The sequence below is a fragment of the Populus trichocarpa genome, chromosome 14, assembly GCF_000002775.5.
Source record: "Populus trichocarpa isolate Nisqually-1 chromosome 14, P.trichocarpa_v4.1, whole genome shotgun sequence".
Classification (NCBI taxonomy): Eukaryota; Viridiplantae; Streptophyta; class Magnoliopsida; order Malpighiales; family Salicaceae; genus Populus; species Populus trichocarpa.
Window position 1 is genome coordinate 1,684,524 of NC_037298.2, and position 20,706 is coordinate 1,705,229.

At 33.5% G+C, this 20,706-nt stretch overlaps 3 protein-coding genes across 4 annotated transcripts; all 3 read left to right on the forward strand.

Annotated features, from left to right (window-relative positions):
* The first annotated feature begins 289 nt into the window (after nt 1-289).
* Nucleotides 290-2,202, forward strand: LOC18104874 (heat stress transcription factor B-4). Its single transcript, XM_006374855.3, has 2 exons — nt 290-891; nt 1,015-2,202. Exons 1-2 carry the CDS (start codon nt 643-645, stop codon nt 1,870-1,872), a joined length of 1,107 nt encoding a protein of 368 aa, XP_006374917.1. The 5' UTR covers nt 290-642; the 3' UTR covers nt 1,873-2,202.
* A 4,245-nt stretch (nt 2,203-6,447) lies between these two features.
* Nucleotides 6,448-10,077, forward strand: LOC18104875 (protein ROOT INITIATION DEFECTIVE 3). 2 transcript variants are annotated; one of them, XM_052447002.1, is made up of 8 exons: nt 6,448-6,725; nt 6,819-6,932; nt 7,054-7,187; nt 7,271-7,418; nt 8,228-8,427; nt 8,969-9,096; nt 9,224-9,468; nt 9,575-9,899. In XM_052447002.1, exons 1-8 carry the CDS (start codon nt 6,507-6,509, stop codon nt 9,662-9,664), a joined length of 1,278 nt encoding a protein of 425 aa, XP_052302962.1. In that variant the 5' UTR covers nt 6,448-6,506; the 3' UTR covers nt 9,665-9,899. The 2 variants fall into 2 exon arrangements, with proteins under 2 accessions (XP_052302962.1, XP_006374918.2); XM_006374856.3 differs by having other exon boundaries at nt 6,449-6,725; nt 9,639-10,077.
* Nucleotides 10,078-16,301: 6,224 nt separating this feature from the next.
* LOC18104876 (transcription factor HEC2) lies at nt 16,302-17,570 on the forward strand. The gene has a single exon (XM_006374857.3). It carries the CDS (start codon nt 16,571-16,573, stop codon nt 17,366-17,368), a length of 798 nt encoding a protein of 265 aa, XP_006374919.2. The 5' UTR covers nt 16,302-16,570; the 3' UTR covers nt 17,369-17,570.
* The last annotated feature ends 3,136 nt before the right edge of the window (nt 17,571-20,706 follow it).

Here is a 20,706-nt window from a genome sequence, read left to right on the forward strand (position 1 = left end):
TCAGTTAAATCTACCACAAGACGAGGCAAAAACCTTCAATTAAGGAAATGTACTGTGTAATTAAGTAACACTACCAAAAGAAGGTCTGTTCAAAAAGATCAAGAGATAAAGAATCATGAGACAAGTATGGAATAGTAGTCATGAAGAGTTTGACTATACCATCAATTGCGAGTAGTAAAAATGGAGAGAGAGGGAGGGAAAAGGAGAAGGGAAGGGTGGCATTGTCAATTCAAAAAGGGCAGGCCTGCACCATCCTCCTGTGCCTGATTTTAAGTGGCTGTGCAAGGGATCAATGTCAGAGATAGAGAAAGAGAGGTCACGGGTTTGTCTTGAAAGGCCCTTATTTCACAGTCCTAGACAGACAGACACATATTCTCTCTCACTACACAACCGAGGAGGGAAACAAATTACTATACAATGTCAATTCACCCCCCCTAGTTTTCACTGTATCACACAGCACATAAAAGGTTAAAAACACAAGCTCCTCACCAACATTTTTATCCATACCCTTGCCCAAGTTTTCACATTACCACATCCACTCTCCTCCTTAGTCTCTATCCATCAGAGCCAAAACCCTCACTGTTTTTCTCTTACACATCTCTCTCTTTGTCTCTGAAAAATACAAGTTGCTTTTGATCTCCAATGGCTCTTATGTTGGATAATTGTGAAGGGATATTACTCTCATTGGACTCCCACAAGTCAGTCCCAGCTCCCTTCCTTACCAAAACCTATCAACTGGTAGATGATCCAGCCACTGACCATATAGTTTCTTGGGGTGAAGATGACACTACTTTCGTTGTTTGGAGACCACCTGAGTTTGCTCGTGATCTCCTTCCTAACTATTTCAAGCACAACAACTTCTCTAGCTTTGTCAGGCAACTCAATACATATGTAATAATAACTGAAATCTCGATTGTTATATGTCATGTGCTGAAGAGTTTGTGTCTATGCTTTTGCTTTATTTTTTTGGGGGTAATACTGATTTGGTTTTGTTTTGATTGTTTGGTGCATTAGGGTTTTAGGAAGATTGTACCTGACCGATGGGAGTTTGCTAATGAGTTTTTCAAGAAGGGAGAGAAGCATTTGCTTTGTGAAATCCATAGAAGGAAAACAGCTCAGCCACAAGTAGCTATCAATCAGCACCACCATCATCAGCACCACCCACATTCTCCCTTTGGTGTTAACGGACCCAGTTTCTTTCCCTTTTCAAGCAGAACCAGCATCTCTCCGTCTGATTCAGATGAGCAAGCCAACAACAACTGGTGTGATTCGCCTCCTCTCACTTCACCACCAAGAGGGGTTGCTAGCGCCACAGTTATTGGTGGTGGAGGTGGATATAATAGCTCAGTTTTTGCCTTATCTGAAGATAATGAGAGACTGAGGAGAAGCAACAATATGCTAATGTCTGAGCTTGCACACATGAAAAAGCTTTACAATGATATTATTTACTTTGTCCAAAATCATGTCAAGCCTGTTGCTCCCAGCAATTCCTACTCTTCTTCTTTGCTTCTTTGTGGCCCGGCACCATATGCTACTGCTAATCCTGTTACTTCTAATGGTTCTTTGGCACAAAAGCCTTTAAACCAGCTTCTTGGGTATTATCCTACTACTGCTCCAAACAACCCTAAGCAAGCTCCTCAAGTTCATGTTTTGAACTCTCCAACAACTACTTCGCAGAGCTCTTTGACCTTTCTTGAAGAAGCCAACAACAACGGTTGCAAGACAAAGTTGTTTGGTGTCCCTTTACATTCCAAGAAAAGATTGCACCCAGAGTATGGCTCTAATCCAGGAAATATGGAGACAAACAAGGCTCGTATGGTGTTGGACAAGGATGATTTAGGATTAAACCTCATGCCTCCTTCAAGATGTTAGTATCTTCAAATCCATTCAAAGATCTGAGTTTTTTTGGTTTTTATAATTGATATCTTTACTTAGATTTTCTTGTTTGATTGTCATGTTCTTTTTATAGTCCTAAGAGATTCTGAGATGATAGTAGCTAGCTAGTAGCTAGTGTTGATGATGAAACATGTGTGTGCGTGCGTGTGGGTTTTTGTGACCTTGTATATAACTTTAGTGCCTGGTATTATCTTTGTTCCCCCACAGCCATGAATGCAGGTGGGTTTTGGTTAGAGTGAAGATCAAATCAAATCAAGTTTAAAAAATCACAACTCCATCGTTTCTAAGGAGATGTCTTTTCATTTTGATTGCTTGCAATTTATTGCTCTCTCCTTCCTCTTCTTCTGCTTATCCTCTCTCTGAATTCAACGTCTGTATGTTTCAGTTTCAGTTTCATTAATTAATGCAAGGGAAAGGAGAGTCTGATGGCTTTCCTTTTAGGTTCTTCTGTGAAAAAAAGCTGAAAGGTTTCAGCCTGGCTCATTGACACGCTCTCTCTAGGGCTTTCTCTGATTACTCTCATTAATGTATGATACGTACAACTATGTCTTGCAAAATACTTCCAAAACATTCAAAGGCTGATGGATAGATGGGATAAAAATAAAAGCAAGAAAAAGGCAGCTGAGGACAATATGGTTGTGATCATTCATCTTTTCTCAAAATCTAATTAGCCTTATCATTACAACTATTATCATCGTCCCTATAACTATTCATCAAGGAAGCCATATATAATATGATTAATTTAGAAAAGAAGGTCATCATTTCTCTTTAGATATGGAGGTTATAGTCTCCATTTCTCGTTTATATGAACTGTCAGTACTCAATAAAATTACAAATCAATAGATCGATGCAATGCAGGAAGGAATATGGGGATTAAAAAATAAGAAAAAACAAAAACAAAAAACAAAATGAGCGGCCTATTCGATGAAAGCGAAATGTAAGAGAGACTGACTAAAAATGAGGTTTGAAATGTTTCTATCAAGGCTTCTATATACTTCTTCTGAGGACCAGAAACCTTTGCTTTTTCCTACTTTAAGTATCTGATCAACTTCTCCAAACCTCCCTTTAGAGATCCCATCTTCTCTCTCTTTACAATACATGCATCCCAGTTTTCACTAATTCCAGTACTCCATCTTAATTCTTCAGTAGTCTTCTAGCCATATAACCCCATAAAGATAGAGCCTTGACTGGTAGCTATAAACGAACCCATGCACATTTACTTAAAAACACCATGCCTTTTTATGCTTTTGCTTGTCCAGTATAAAGTTTAACTTCAAAAGTTTGACTACACATTTCTACTGGGTTTTCTCTTTTGCTTTTCTTGGCTTGTTTGTTGCTTGTGTATTTGTCATTAAGGTTATTTAATGTGTAACGCAGAGAAGCTCTGAAGAGACAGAGATGAAAGCATATATGTTAAGAAAGGTCCATTTTATCTAAAGTAGGAATATAGTATTCTAAGAATATCTTTGTCGCGCAATGATTTCGTCTCCTACGGAAAACAAAACCCTAACCCTAGTTTTTTTTCCTTTTTTTTACAAGAAAGTACCCCTACTCCCCTTCTCCAAACCTTTGTCCTTTTTGGGTAGGTATCCCACGTGACATGAAAATTCATGTGCTGCCGTATCATATATAAAATTTGATGATACGCCGGTCTATTCGTATAGAAGGGTGAAAGAAAAAAAAAAAAAGTGGTGGGTGATGGGTCATCCAAAAGTGGATACGGATCATCCAGTAAAGATGCTTTAATGGAAGGTGTTTGTGCTTGTGTCTTGCTTAACATGGACCACCTAACTAAGTGCATGTTTGAATTGAGATAGTTTTTGTGGTTATTAGATTAAAAAAATTATAAATTTTAAAATAAAGTTTTTAGCGAAATCAAAACAAAATTAGTGTGTTAATTAGTTAAATATATAGTTAATATAAAACATAAACTGCAGTGCATCACACCACAAAAATACAGAGTTTAAGAATGTCTTTTTCATGGGAATTCATATCACACGAAGCTTGAGACCTTTTGGATCAGAATTTAAAAAAGCAAAAGAGAGAAGTGTGATTTAAAAAGACTTGTTCTACTTCGTTTAGTCTTTTGATAGCACTTTGTTGACATTTCTTGACCCTTCTTTTTGTACAAACCTTTATGGACAACTACCATATACTAATACTGCTTATACTTTAAGTATTTATAATTTATATAATGCAATGCGGGTGCGTATGATATATATATATATACACAAGGCTGCAAAGCTAGCTAGTTATATCCAGATTGTTTTCCTTTATTTGCCTCAGAGGTTTCCCACGAGATCATACGTACCCTAGCTAGCTACATAGATATTCCTACCTAGTCTAGGTTTGGCTGTCCAAATCTTGTTAACTAGTTACAGTAAGTGTCTACTGAACACTCTTGAGAGTCTTTATGCTTAAATATTACAGGCACCCATGTACATCACCTTCAAACTAACTAGCTGTCAAAATTAGAAGTGGAGAATGCAATGCACTGCCTAGCGCATATTCTCGAGACTGCTTCTGTGCGTGGGAAACTTCTCGTGCATAAACTAGTTGTTTAAAATTACGTAGTGGGGATCTCAAAGTCTGTTTATGCCTGCCTGTGAGTAGAGAAGATAACAGATGTTGCACATGATGTGTTTGCTCACGGGGTGTAAATCAATTCTATATTGATTATTTGTTATACCAAAAGGAGGAAAATCTCTGCTGGGTAACAAAGTCCAGGCTTGTCTAGCTTAAGTTTATATAAATAAAGGGTTAATTTCAGTTTTTTCTACTTAAGTTTATATGGCTGAGCAGCTCCTCTTCCTCTCCTTCTCCTGCCCTCTAAAACTTTATCTTTTTCAAAACAGCCGTTTAATGGTCATCGGTGAGAACCATTGCGGCATCCTCATTCTTTTTTATTCATGTTTTTTTTTTTAATTATTTGGTTTTTTATTGTATATATAGAGAGAGATACAATCTTGAATTTCGACTATATATTTTTCTTGTTTGCTGGGTTTTTTTTCCTTTTATTTAAAAGTCTAATGTTTTTTTTTTCCTAGTTTGACGAAGGAGATTGATACTACTCGAAAGCTTTTGGATCTTTTATCAATACTTTGACATTTTTATTTATTTATTTACGGTGACTCAAATCCATCTATATTTATGTATATAAGATGTAATTAATTTTTATCAGGTAGTCTAAATTTAGAAATTTTAAAGAGTTTTCTTTGTATTTTCAATAATTAAAATGATTGGTTGTTAATTTCTGGGAAGACTATTATACATTAGTGTTGTCAATTTTTTTTTTTTTTAAAATAAGTTATAATTCTATGGATATATTATGAAAATATTTATACATTTATAATTTATTTAGTACAATAAAATTGCTACTTTCTTTTTCAAAATTTTTTATATGGGCAAGTAGTTTATAGTCAATAAATTATTTAATACAATTAACTGTTTGATATTTTATCCATTTAGATATTATTATATCAACTAAATTACTAAAAAAAAAATGGTAAAAAAATTCAATCAAAAAAAGTGTGAGATACTGAAAATTGCATAGCCAGATTATTTAAATTGAATCAATAAAAAAATAATTCATTTAAAAGAAATTACAAATAGGATGTTATTCAAGTACTTGCCATATATATGTTAATTTTAATTGATTGGCAAAAAGCGAATGAATTCGATTTTAAAATCAAATTTAACCTACCCTACCGGCTTCTCCATTGCTCTTTCTCAATCTATTTTATTTTTATCAACACTAATAAGTGGGCTTCATTAACAAGTCTCAAAAATTAAAGAAATTGTTATAAGAATTTTACTTCCAAAAATTTATTTTTGTTGAATTGGCATTGCTCATTCTTCACTTTTTTTTTCTTTTAGTCTTCACGTAAAGTTAATTTCATGTTGATTTATATTTTAGTGTATAGTTATCAAAATATATTTAGAAATTTCACCGGATAAATATGCGACGAGTCACTAGATTAATATAGATAAATTATTTAATTTATATGGATAAATTATAATCCTGAGAGGTGTAACTCAGCTGGTCATGCTCTAGATTTGCTCTTTAAAGGTCACCGGTTCGAATCCCACAAACTTCAGGGTCACTGGAGGCTTACATTGTCGTTAACTTCAGGACCCGTGAAATTAGTCGAGGTGCACACAAACTGACCCGGACACCCACGTTAAAAAAAAAATACGGATAAATTATTTTTATTAAATAATGTTATTTAATTCTTAAAAAAAAACAATTCCTTAAAATTAAACCTAGGTCCCAATCAATTATGTAAGGCCAATTAAATTTTATTATGTCAATATCGTTTTCAATTTAACTTGGGACTAACCTAATGTTATGCCTAATATGTGGTGCAAGGCCCAGGCCTGATTAAATAAAACCTCTAGCTACAGCACCTGGGCCCTATTCGGTCTGAATGAACATACTTATAATTAATAAAGCAATGCAAAACGGGCCTTCTAAATTTGTCTGTCGATTTTGGGCCACTATTTGAAGGCCGAAGCCCAACAAACTAAGCTGGAAGTTCACTCATACCGTTACCAACCTAAAACCCTAACAAAACCACAAGCTTGAGTAATTGTTTTGTAGCATCCTCCTAATGAACACCAAAATGGAAGAGATTGTCATAGCATCCTCCTCAATCGACGGCGGCATAGGTTGTTGGGACCTCCAAACAGGAACCGAACACCTTCGCTATAAATCCTGCGCCTCCCCTCCTCACGGCCTTATTTCAGTTGGCCGCCGCTTCCTCGCCTCTTCCCAGTTACAGGACCCTAAAGCATCTTCAGGCGCCATCCTCTACTGGTCCTGGTCTAGGGTATCTTATTTTATTAATATTCACACGAACTGTTTGATAAAACTCTTCTAAATATGTTTAATCTGATATGTTTTATTTCCATCCATTGATTAGCCTCAGGTGGAGGTTAAGTGCTTTCCTGAGGAGCCAATAAAGCCGCTTGTTGCTAATAGTGAAGGAACTTATCTTGTTGGAGGTGGTTTATCTGGGAATATTTACTTTTGGGAGGTGGGTTTTCTTGCTCTCTCTCTGGTTTTTAATCTTGTTTGTTTGTTTTGACCAGCTAAAATTAGTTGTAGAAGAGTTAATTTGGTTCTGGTGATATTGATTTGTGTCGTGTGGGTTTCAGGTTGCTACAGGTAGATTACTTAAGAAATGGCGTGCCCACTACAGGGCTGTCACTTGCTTGGTTTTTACAGAAGATGATTCTCTTTTGGTTTCTGGTTCTGAGGATGGATCTGTCCGAGTCTGGCCACTTCTCATGTACGCTCTTTTGGTTTTTTATGTGAATGCTTATTTGATGCTCCCAATTATTGAGTATAATTGAGTCTTTCTATATGAGTTAGGATATTTGATGATTATCAAATGGAGCAGGCAAGCCAGCTTTACGAACATAGCTTTCAAGAGCATACTTTGCGCGTCACTGATATAGTAACAGGTTATGGAGGAGGCAATGCAATTATAATTTCAGCTTCCGAGGATCGAACGTGTAAGGTTGATGTGATCTTTGTTGAAAACAAGTATCTTTCCATTTGTTATTCATGTGATTTATAATTTATTTTCATTAACTTGGCTATTTTGATTCATACTTCTATCAATCAATTGGTTGATAAGATGTTTAATTGATCAGGATATAATGAGCTATAAGTGGCTATTTTGGTTTTACTAGTACGCATGTTCCAAGTTTATTTATGGAATCATGTGACATGAGTTATTAATTGTAAGATATGGAAATTTGTTTTGATAACTGAATTCAGTATATAGTGATATCTGATTGCTTAAAAAGGTTATCAGAGGATCCATCCTAGTATCTGTGGTGGGCTGGTGCATTTTAATCAAATTAGATTTTAAACTTTAGTAGTTTTAAATTCTGTACCCGGGAACAGTTTGGGGGAAAATAACATGTTTCTTCAATAAACTTACATCAGGATATACTTTGATGTTTTTATTTGCTGGCATGATTTTTGAGTGACTTGGATCATCCAGTTCCTTCTGCAGAAAGACTCTAATCCTAAATGGGGACTGTATTTTATTTATTTATTTATTTGTTCAAATAAGAAAATTGCATTGCAATTTGATTTATGATCATGCTATTTCTGAACTAAATTCCACATGGTTTTGTCTATTATCTTTTGCTTGGCACTCTATCCTCAGAAACATATTTGGTTCATTGTATGTATTATGATGTAGTTTGTGGAGCCGTGTGGCACTCTTCCAAATTTTTTTAAATGCATGTATTTTGCTTTTAATTTGTTTCATGATATAAGCTAACCTTTTATTCATTTCAATGTGGATTGTGTTAGGTGTGGAGTTTATCTAAGGGGATATTATTAAGAAATATAGTGTTTCCCTCAATAATTGATTCAATTACGTTGGACCCTGGTGAACATGTATTCTATGCTGGTGGCAGAGATGGTAAAATACACATTGCTGCGCTCGGTGCTGATAGCTCATCTATCAAAAGTCATTGGTTGCATATCATTGGTTCATTATCTAGTCACAGGTGTGTGATTTTTCTTAAAGATCCATGTCATAAATGCAGGCAATATTCTAGCATGTACTGTTTTGTGTTACGAAGTTTTCATTGAGCATACCATTACAACCAAGTAACTAGGCCTCTTGCATTTATATTGGTATGTTAATTGAAATTTTAGGTGCTTGATTTATAGTATTTAATTATGTGGTGGAGCAAGGCTAGCCATGGTGATTAGCAGTTTCTCCAATTGCTGTCCTTCATTTTCATGATGACATTTACCAATTCTTGCTTTTGACAAGGGCCTGGATCTTGAGATTGCTAACATGCTATATTTTAGAGACGTTTCTCATTGATCTGCAGATTTAAATTTCACTCCTAGGGAACCTTGTGTATTTTCTTCATAGATTTTAGAGACATTCATAGATTATTTTCAACTCAAAAGACAACAGCTTGGTTTCCTATTCTATTTTGAAGGTTCCTGCATGATCTTTATATGGTAGTAAGCATCATTCATCAGCATTTAAATATTTTCTGTTATCTTTACTTACACATATTTTGTACTGAACAGTAAGAGTGTAACTTGCTTAGCATATAGTACAAATGGAAATGTCTTGCTTTCTGGATCAGAAGATGGCATGATTCGAGTTTGGGACCCAAAAACGCATAACATAGTTCGCGTGTTCAAGCATGCAAAAGGTTTTGTTCTAATTATCTAAACTTCTGCTTGCTTTTTTACATATGGTTTTTGACTTGTTAGTAATTTTTATCCATTCATTCTGTGCCTTCATTTATGTGTCGTGATCTGACATAACATGTATCACAGGTCCTGTAAACAATATCCATGTTCTTAATCGACCAGCTTACTTGAACCCTCGAAGCTTATCAAATGTACAAGCTTCTTCAAGAAGGCATGGATTATCATTACCACCTCCACTCAGTAAATATATCAATACAATGGATGAAAAAGTCATTAGTGCAGCCGTTAATCTCCAGGCTACTTGCAATAACCCTCTAGATGCTTCATGCATCAGCTCTCAAGTGATTAATTGTCAAATCAAAGAACTCCAGGTTCTTAATTGCTCAACAATATTTTTTCTTCACTTTTTTTTATGTAGATCTCTGCACTGAATTTTTTCCATAACTGCTACTGTGATGAATGTTGTTTTGGAAAGAGCTCCCTAATGATGTCTGTCAACAGCGTAGAATTTCTATAACTGATCTACAAATTTTGATTCCAGCAACAAGGTTCAGCTGCTGCAGCTGAAATGGAGGTGGAGAAGCTAAAGCTTGATTGCACGCAATCGATGCAAATGCTTCAGAGGTGGAAGAAAACGTATGACAACTTGCATGAATTTTGCGTGGACGAGCTTTTAGAGGGGGATAATGTGAAAAGTGCAAATTAGATGTCAAAATGAATATTTAAGTATTTCTCTTTGCACGAATGGCTTCAAAGTTTTTGTTGGTGTATTTACCGATAATCCGATGAACCTCCTTTTTAATTCTTTGTTATCATGCCCTTTATTTTTGAAATTTTCATGTGTCGACCATAAAAATATAGCAAGTCATCCTGAAGGTATGGGGGAAACAACGTTAGAGTTTTGGATTATTATTGAGACTTCTGGTAACATTTTTATCTGACAGTTTGAGCTTAAATCATGTTACAGGCATTCCATTGAATCTGGATGAATAATCGCTTCACATTTTTCGTTCTTATCAATTGTGTTAGCAAAGTATGAATCTGAAGTCCTCTTATCCCCCTTAAAGGCTTGGCATGCCTAGAGATGGTCTGCTTAGTGTTTTTTTAGAGCTTGTTTCGGAGAGAGATAGATGTTGTTTTTTAAAATGTTTTTTATTTAAAAATATATTAAAATAATAAAAAATACTAAAAATAGTAATTTGATGTTTAATAAAATTAATTGATTTTAAAAAAAACATGATTAAACCACAATATTAAAACAGTGTTAGCTTTAATTCTCTAGCTCTCTAAATTAATTATCTTTGCTTATTGTATATGAAGTTGATCTTCCTTGTCGCGGGACAAGTATTGCCATAAGGACTGGGTGCACTCATATGAGCTTTGCTCTCAGTTTTGATTCTGTAGCTCTCTAAATTGCAATTATTGTTTAATTGGTGAAAATGAATTTGTATAATAAGCACTCCAAAGCTTTTTAAAACTTTTTAATAGAAATTTTTAGCAAATGTAAAAAGATAGGCAAAATAATAAACCACAGCTCATGCCAGCGTAATAGCTTGGGTGGGTTCAAGTTAAAAGAGTTGACCTGGGTCATCAGTATTTTTTTAATTTTTATCCAAAATAATGATTTGTAGATAAAAATATTTTAAAATAAAATAATGTTATTTATATATAAAAAAAATATTGGATTTTACTTGGGTTTTGATTCGGTTACTTGGATTATGGATTAATTTGATATGACTAATGGGTTTTCGAGCTAATTACATATGCAACCGAGAGTGTTTGTTTTTGAGGTGGAGGTAGAGTTTTGTGTGTGAGACCCACCAAAAAAACTAAAAAAAGCAATAAAAAGTAGCTTTTGTGGTTGAGTTTTGTGCATAAATAAGTTGTATCCAACCTCAAACTCAACCACAAAAGCTAAAACAAACACATCCGTTGGGTCTGATTCATGTTCCATGTATGATTTCTAGATCCACTCATCAAGTGGGCCGGTTCCGTAACAATGTGATCAACCATTAGAAAGGAAGAACTCGGTTCATTTTGATTGACTGTAATTGCACATCTTTACGGCTTTTCCCGTAATCACTTCGCGGGGACACAAACGGGCGTTGTGTGTGGGCCTGGAGACTGGAGACATTAAATCACAAGAAATAAGCACAGAGCCCAAAGAATAAGATTGTGAAGCCCAAGATTTACTATTCAAGGCAAAAATCAGCTTGTGAGCTCATCTGTATTTTCGTGACGCAAACTGCAAACACCCGTAAAGCAAGATTTACATGCGTGAAAGTCTGATCGACGAAACCCTCTTTCGACACGCTTTCATCGAAGGCAAAACTAGCGTGCGCTAGTGAAAATGGGCTCACCAAAAGTTGACGCCAAAGCCAAAACAATCCATGAATGCTAAAGATGCTTTGACTGTTTGATTTGAGCAATTTGGCAATAAGAAAACGATCCAAGTTGGTGTTGAAAATCATGTAGATAGAGAGAGAGAGGGGGGGGGGGTGTGAGTGAGAAAAGCAGGACCATCTTTTATTAAATTAATATCATAAAAAAGCTCATTCTCTTCTCTCACTCACAGCCTGCAGTTCCCGATGAGAGAGGGAGCTAGGGTGGAGAAAGTGGGGGAAGCAAAGAATTATTAAAATATTAGGTTTTGATGTTATTTTAAGGCTGTGTATTCACAGTATGAATGGGACGTGGGGAAGAGAAGATAAGGTGGTGCAACTGTGATAATGCAAAGTGAAAAAAAAAAAAAAAAAAAAACAAAAAAGACCAACCCAACAACAAAATCTCTCTTCCCTGGATTCTTTCTATCCAATTGAACCTCTACTTGCAGAGAGCATGTCTCTTTATTCATGTCTTCTTGAACAATTATTTATTATTTTAGTGAAGAAAGAGAGCTTTAAATTATTCCATATTTTAGTGAGAAACAGAGAGAAAGAGTAGGGTAATTGATCAGCAACCTGGAGTCTGGACAGTGCTTTGAAATCTGCAGGCCGGGGTGGGTGTGACAGAGTGTTTTGTGTTGGTGTTGCAGAAAAGAAAGCAGGCAATACTGAAAATTATAACTGTACCATTGATGACGCCTCAACCCCCATGTATTCCGTTTTGTAACCTCTCCTAACCAATACTATACCACATAGTTATTAAACCCGCTATATGTCTGTCGATACAGATTGATAAGAATTATAGGAAATCAATGTAAGCCGAAATTAATCAAAACATTGTTATCTCGATATCTCTGACCAAAATCGTCCTAGCTTGTCGTTCTGAGTGGTCCTGGCCGTTAACACTTTCAGTAGACCGGCCTGTATGTCTCCTTATCAACGTCTACATCATTTCATAATGTGCTGAAACCGGGTGCGTGAGAGTAGGGCCACCGATTTGGGATCGAAGTGATGATCAGAAGATTTTTAAATTATAAAACAATGATAGAAATTTAGGACGTGAAATGGAAAGTAAATTGTCCTGAGCTAGAAGCAATCAGAAACCTGCCATCATGTTAGAGCAATAAATTTGTTGTCTCCGTTTTATTCTTGATTGCTGCACCCGTAAAAGAGAAAACGAAGAGTTTCATCTTCTTCGATTTTCAGGCTTGTCTTCGTGAATTGACATTTCCCCCCACTATCTATTACACTCCACTGGAATGTGCTTATGTGAAGCAAATTTATCGGTTTAATTTGGGTTAATAGATAAATTTAAATTAATATTATTTCAAGATTTTAAAAAATAATTAAAATAATAATGTTTTAAAAAAACTAAATTAAGTTCTATTCAATTTATTTTGAAATTCAATTTGAATCAGGTCAAGCCGACAGTTCATCAAGTTCACCAACTATTTCGGTTATCCAATATTGATTTGAAAGGATAATTTCCATATTAATTGAAGTGAGAAAAACTCTAATTAAACCTTGAAATATGGATGTATGTCGGCATGGCGCTGCCTCTTTGTAGCTAATTTCACATGTTTTCCTAATCACTAAGAATTAGGTATCTTCCAATCACAATATTTCTTTTTGAAACAAAATTGAGCACTATTTTGTTAAGTAAAACATCATCTTAATTACTCCCCCGCTTTATTTTACTAATCAATGTTAAATTACAACAGAAATGGTACATTTCACATGATGTGTTGTTTATAGTCATATCATTAAGGTCTCATTACACATGGTTTTTTTTTAATATGTAATTAAAGAATGGATTATTTACTCAACTAAGTATTAAAAAAAAGCACCGGCTTCATAGTTTCAGTTTTTAAGACGTGCCCAAATAGAGAAAGAACCGAATAACATAGAAGTATCTTGATGAGATTATAACTAAGTTTTTTTTATTTTAGTTTTTATCACACTTAGGATTTATAGTAATTACAATCGTACTTCTCCTTGTTTTTAATTTAGAAAGCTAAGTAATCTTTTGATTACGTTGTTAATTAACTCCTAACAAAATAGATAACAACTTCAAAAATTAAAACTCAGATTTGATATAAAGATATACTAGAGGTAACATTGTACTTAAAAATAAAAAATATTAGAAAAAAACTTAGATCTAGAAATAACCTTGTATATGAGAATTCTAAGTATGTGAATGACACCATGAAACTAGTTAATCTTCAATAAGTCAATGTATAATCTGTCCCTGTAAAGAATGATTGTTTTGCCACAAACAAATATATATAAAAAAACTCACATTTATTCTTCAACTTGCTACCCAAATTTGCAGGTTAAGAAAAAATAATATATTCTTTTCTAACTAACCCTAATGGATCATTTTTGGATTGCAAACTAATGAGCCTAAATTAGTAATCAACTAGCATAAGTCCAATAATAAAATAATCTCATGAACAATGTCTAATGAGCCATAACAAATCCAAATTAAAAATAATTATTCTACATTAAATAAATAAGTAAAAAAAACAATAATAAAAAACAAAGTCTAAAATTCTTTCATGTAACCCGAATCTCTAATTTTTGTAAATTCTTGGTAGATTTCAATGCTAACTTTAAACACGTCGTTCTCTCTCATCTAGATGAATTACTGGGACTACCATATATGGTTGGAAAACTTGAGATGTCTAGCTCCCAGTTCAACTTGAGTCGCAAGACAATTCTACATGTAGCTTCAAATATGTCTCAAACATTACATGAAGGTCTAGTTTGTCAGATTTTTATAAGATTTGTATAGTAACTTGTACCTTCTGAAATAATATGTTTTTAAATTTCGCTTGATCAGATATACAATTAGAGATATATGCTTGATCTTACAAAACTGATCAGCAGACATTTTAAGGTCAAATTCAAATCTAACTTGGTTTGTATCATCCTCTTCTTTTTTAAAAGGATTTGACATTAAACATGTATCATGAAAAACATTTTCTAAAGTCAATAAATGAGTACCAACCTAAAAATAGATTGAGCACATTGAGAAATTATAGCCATTACCTCTACTAATTTTTTACTACAAGGATTTCTTTGTATGATAAAAAAAAAGACAATAAAAAGGCAATGACTGTAATTATAATGTGAGTAATATAATTAAAAAAAGAAAAGCATAAATGCATTGTTTTTTTTAATTTAAATCTTAAAATTAATATTAAAAAATTATTCTTGCTAGGCTATTCATGTAGAGGGTATATCTACGTCTTTATGGTTGTTTAAAAGATACATTAAAAACCATCTAGGTGGTGGCCCAGTGGTAAAAGTTTGGGACCAAGAGGTTTACTCCCTCTGTGGTCTCAGGTTCGAGCCCTGTGGTTGCTCATATGATGACCACTGGAGGCTTACATGGTCGTTAACTTTAGGACCCGTGGAATTAGTCGAGGTGCGCGCAAACTAGCTCGGACACCCACGTTAAACTAAAAAAAAAAGATACATTCAATCTTGATTTATATATAAATTGATTTACGAACTCATAATAATTAAATAAAAAAAAAAGTAAGGAAAGAAATGGATAACTTAGGGCTTAAAGTTGCCCTCTCATCTTTGTAAAGCTAATTCAACGCCATTATAGAGGTCGTTGGGCAACTCCAGCACATGAAGCTGATGAGGTGGGAGGTTGCAGCAGAACCTGATCCGTCTCGAAAGGCGTTCCCGTTTCAATGAGAGGAGGAGATTAATTTAGGGAGTAGATGTTGTATTATCAGGATAATGCAGTCGGTCTTTCCAAGTGGACCATTGTCACGACGTTTGCACCGATCGCCAATACATCCAACGGCACTGGATATTCTCACCGCCAACTGGGAAGAGTGTCTCATTTAAAGGAGTCTGGTGAGATTTCTGACACCTGTCATGTGAGTGGGGTTTAAGGTTTTTTTTTTATATATATATAATAGTCGAGGATTTAATTTTAATTAATTGGTGCTAGGGTTTTTGAGGAGGAGGAAAGTGAATTTTAAGGCAAAGTTATAATAAGAAGAGAGACCCCAACAGTTCCCACTCAATGTAATGTAATAATATAGTTGTAGTGTGTAGCATAATACTCGTAATCATTCATGCACCCTCAAAAGCACTTATTGTACTCCCTGCTGCAAACAGTTGGTAGATCTGAACCCTTCACAGCAAGGAAAGACCAAACAGTTCAAGTCCCTCCTTTTCAACTTCCTATTTATGGCAAATTAGCTCTTTGTTATTTTTAAGATGGTGTTTGATTTTGCTTTTTAATTTTCTTTTAAAATTATTTTTTATTTAAATAATAAAATTTATTATTTTAGGTGTTTTTAAATGATTTTGATATATTAATATAAAAAATAAAATAAAAAATACATTATTTTAATACATTTTCAATTCAAAAACGCTTTAAAAAAATTAACATGTTGCACCACAATATCAAATCCACTATCCTGACCATCCCAACATATTAATACGTTAAATATTGAAAAGGAAAAGATTTAATAAGAACACAAACTTGGATGGAAAATTTATAATCTTGTCACCCTAGTTCTCTCTTTTTTTATATATTTATCTTATAATGTAAATATTAAAAATTATAACTTAAGTATTATAGAATTCAATATTTATGATCAAATTGTTACATAGATGACGTATTTAATAACGGAGAGAGAGAAAACAAGAAGAAGAAACAAAAGCTCCCCAAATTTGAGATAACAAAGTTGCAAAGAATAATTGAAAAGGAATTATTTACAGAATATATATATATATATATATCGAGCAACTTGTTATATATATTCTTTCACACTGGTTCGATAGTCGGTTCCCGATATCATCACTTTTTTTATTTAATTTTTCACTTTCATTTCTTCTCTCCATACTCTTACATTTCTTCCTTTCTTCACAGCAAATTCTGATAAAACTCATAGTCTTCTCTTTTATCTGTCCCATCCCTCTGTCTCTCATCAGGTTCTCAGTTATCTCCTCAGCCCCCTTAAATAGTTTCTCGTTTTTTTTCTTCCTTTCCCTCAAAGTATTCTCTCTCTCTCTGTCTTTTTTAGGAAAGAGAGTGCTGGTCAATCATATATAAGCCATGGAAATTGACCTGTTAAAGTCTGCAACAGAGGATCAGACGGAGATGATGATGATGATTGACAAGTTTCCTGAGTTCTACGGTGCCTGTAACGATGTTGCTGATCATTTATCCCCAACTGATCAGTTTCTTGCTGCCAGTGTAAGTGATAGCTCCGTCCCGCATTTCAATACTGATAACCCACACATTGCTAACTTACCTCCATTTATGAACCTACCATCCACTCTATCTTTTAATAGCAATAATACCCCAATTCAAGACCAATCCCCGCGAGCTTTCATTTCCAATCCATCTACGTCAAGATGGAGAGGTGTTGGTGAATTACCAGGCACTGCAAATGATTATGCTACACCATCACGAAAGAAGAATTCAATGGCGGCAATGAGGGAGATGATATTTCGAATTGCAGCCATGCAGCCAATTCACATAGACCCTGAGTCAGTGAAGCCACCAAAACGTAGGAACGTGAAGATATCAAAAGATCCACAAAGTGTTGCTGCACGCCATAGAAGAGAAAGGATAAGTGAGAGAATAAGGATACTTCAAAGACTAGTCCCTGGAGGGACTAAAATGGACACTGCCTCTATGTTAGATGAGGCAATTCATTATGTTAAGTTCTTGAAGACCCAAGTGCAGTCACTTGAGAGAGCTCAAGCTAATAGGCCAACAGCAACAACTGGGATTGGATTTCCTGTGGCAATGACTAGTGGAAGTTACCTTCCAGTGGGGAAAGGATGTCACCAACAGCCTGCTCATCATCATCATCATCAAAATGTTCAGCATTATGGAGATGCTTAGCTCATGGGGGCAGTGAGTGAGCTGGATTTATAAATGCATTTTTCTAGTGAACAGTGATGTTAGCTTGTGGGGTTGTAAAGAGCTAGCTTTTATGCATGGCTATTTGTTCTATCTTCAAATCTTTAGGCCCTGCAATCCTTGTTGTGTTGACATCAATAATTAAAATCTCTGAATACGATGCCCAACTGTTCAAAATCTTAGGTGAGAATGTCAATCTTTGTCTTGCGTTCCTTTTTCTCTTAATTTTAAATGTCTTTCCCTTGCATATGCCTAGAGGCCTCCTTATTTTGTGATGATTTCATGGCACTCAAGATCGCGTAATTCTAACAACAGAAAATGAGGGATCTGACGAAATGTGACATTGGTATTAATATTGACACAATTGCTATGATAGTATCTCGCATTGGCGAAGGAACACTTTCACGCAATATATATATATATATATATATATGCTGCTCTATGTGGGAAACTAGGAAAGGAAAATGATAAATGCTGGTGGATGAATGCACTACAGTACTTTTTTGGTCAATATCTTGGAGAAGAGGATACAAGATGATGTAGATGAGACATGTTTCTCTTTTTCTTTTTTTTTATAAAGATAAAAAAAAAATTACTCCAAAATAATTCTAGAGATTCCAAAAAAGTATTGGATAGATTTATTTTATATTATCTTCACCGTTTTCAAATTAAATTTAGGATAGTAATTACTAGCATAAATTTTTCCTTAAACTGGCGGAATATTTCTTATTCTTGGATATATATATATATATATATATAGAGAGAGAGAGAGAGAGAGAGAGAGAGAATGGATTCTTTACAGATAGACCAATTGTTCCCCACTTGGTCGGACATAAGAATATTTACGATTTTATTAATCTAATTTTAGCTATTAATGAATTTCAGCTATTAACGATTTTATTCGTAGTATAGATAGTGTTTGAATGTGGACAAATACAAATAATTATTTTGAATATTTTTTTTATGTTTTTATTTGTTTCTTCTTATCTTTTTTATAATATATTAATTTTATTTTTCTTTAAATGAACTTTCAACTTTTTTGGGTCACCTTTTATTTTATTAATACACTCGTATTATCATAAAAAAAAACAAAAACGTAAGAATTACCAACTTTTTCAGTCATTTCGGGAAACATGGCCCTTGAAAATCTTTGCAACCCACGTTCGACAGTAGTACAATGGGACAATCTTGAAAAGGGAAAGCATATATAATTGATCGAGCACAATTAAATAAATTCAAATTTTGTACAAGCTCGAGGGGCGGTTTCTAAATTTTGAGTCGTAATAGTTGCAAAATATATTTACTCCAACTTCGGCAGATACATATAAAATTATTTATAAATAGATTTAAAGATAGGTTTGGTTATTTATTTCCTCGTATAATTACATTATGAATGAATGAACACTTATTTTGGAGTTAATTTATAATAAATATGACTGTAATTTGAGTGCAGACAAATTGATTCAAAAGCCCTATTTAACCATAGTACCAAAAAACGAATTACTCTAAATTTCTAATATCATATTAAGGATGCAATTAATAATATATTTGTATTGTGTTTGAAACTATTTTTAAAACTATATCTAAAGAAAGAAAAAAACCATAAAAAATATTTTAAAAGATCCAGAAAAAATATAAATTTGATAATTGATTCTTACTCAAATATATTTTTATAAAAGTAATTGAATTGTATTACAAAACATACGGTAAAAATTTATATCATTGTTCGGTATCCAAACTTTTATCTATTCTGTTTATGGATCTGTTTGTTTTTGCGTTTCAAAAGTACTTTTTTAAAAAATTAAAATTATTTTTTTCTTGACTTTAAATTAATAATATTTTGGTGTTTCTAAATCATTTTGATGTGCTGATATCAAAAAATATTTTTAAAAATAAAAAAAATATTATTTTAATACATTTCCGAGTAAAAAACACTTTGAAAAGCACCCGCAACTATACTCTCAAACACTCCCTATATTCTGATCGAAGACTCTAGTCAAGAATTTAACAGGTTCACCTAATTTAATTCAAATCAATGTTTTTTTTGAGATTTTTGTATAAAAATAATATTATTTTATTTTTTAAATAATCGAATTAAATTTTGATAGAATTGATCGGGTTCATCACTGTAGTAAAATCAAGTTTAATAACATTGTTCATATCATGAAATTAAAAAAAAAATAATGAAGATTTTGAGATAAACTGCAGTTAATATTATTTTATTTTTTAAATAATCAAATTAAATTTTGATAGAATTAATCGGGTTCATCACTGTAGTAAAATCAAGTTTAATAGCATTGTTCATATCATGAAAATTTAAAAAAATAATGAAGATTTTGAGATAAACTGCAGTTTAACAATTTGCGTATAGTATAGTTTATTATTATTATTATTATTCGATGAGAGATAGCTTGGTTTAAGAATGAGAAAGCATATTTGTGTTTCATTGGAAATGGCAGCACGAAAATGGAATTCCGTTGTATAAAGCACTGTTATTAAACCCGGCCCGGCCCGGTGGTTGGACCGGTCCGGGTTTAATAAAAGACCGGCTAAACCTGGGAGACCCGGGCGAACCCGGGCGAGACCCGGTTTTTTGTTTTTATAAATGTGGGATTTGAAATCCATTAGTATATATACTCTATATTCCCATGAAAAAAACCATGTTTTTTCAATGTGGAATAAAAAACTTTTTGGTTTAAATACTTCAACTTAAAAGGATAACATAGTATCTTTTCAATATGGGATTTGAAACCCTTATATATATATATATATATATATATATGTTCCCATGAAAAAAGTTATGTTTTTTCAATGTGGAATTTGAAACCCCTTAGTATATATACTCTATATTCCCAAGAAAAAAAACATGTTTTTTCAATGTGGGATAAAAAACTTTTTGGTTTAAATACTTCAACTTAAAAGGATAACATATTATCTTTTCAATGTGGGATTTGAAACCCATTAGTATATATATATACTTTATGTTTCCAAGAAAAAAATTATGTTTTTTCAATGTGGGATAAAAAAATTTTTTAGTTTAAATACTTTAACTTAAAAGCTTAACATAATATCTTTTTAATGTGAGATAAAAAACTTTTTAAAATATTCTTTTAAACTTCATAATATGTATAATCTATATTTACATGGATTTTTTCATATGAAATATTAAAATTTTAATTTTTTTTAATTTTTTCGTGTTAATCCGGGTTAACTCGAGTTGACCCGGGTTGACCCATGAAACCCGAGACCTGACCTTTTGACCGGGTTTAATAACTATGGTATACGGAGAGGAAGAGGGGGATTTTGATTTTTGATCACGG

Excerpts from the sequence above, each read along its gene's own strand:
- LOC18104876 (XM_006374857.3), top strand. The coding sequence starts at position 16,571 with ATGGAAATTGACCTGTTAAAGTCTGCAACAGAGGATCAGACGGAGATG.
- LOC18104874 (XM_006374855.3), top strand. The coding sequence starts at position 643 with ATGGCTCTTATGTTGGATAATTGTGAAGGGATATTACTCTCATTGGAC. Across the intron at positions 892-1,014 it reads TCAGGCAACTCAATACATAT|GGTTTTAGGAAGATTGTACC; the intron begins GTAATAATAACT and ends TTGGTGCATTAG.
- LOC18104875 (XM_006374856.3), top strand. The coding sequence starts at position 6,507 with ATGAACACCAAAATGGAAGAGATTGTCATAGCATCCTCCTCAATCGAC. Across the intron at positions 6,726-6,818 it reads TCTACTGGTCCTGGTCTAGG|CCTCAGGTGGAGGTTAAGTG; the intron begins GTATCTTATTTT and ends TCCATTGATTAG. Across the intron at positions 7,188-7,270 it reads CGAGTCTGGCCACTTCTCAT|GATATTTGATGATTATCAAA; the intron begins GTACGCTCTTTT and ends TATATGAGTTAG.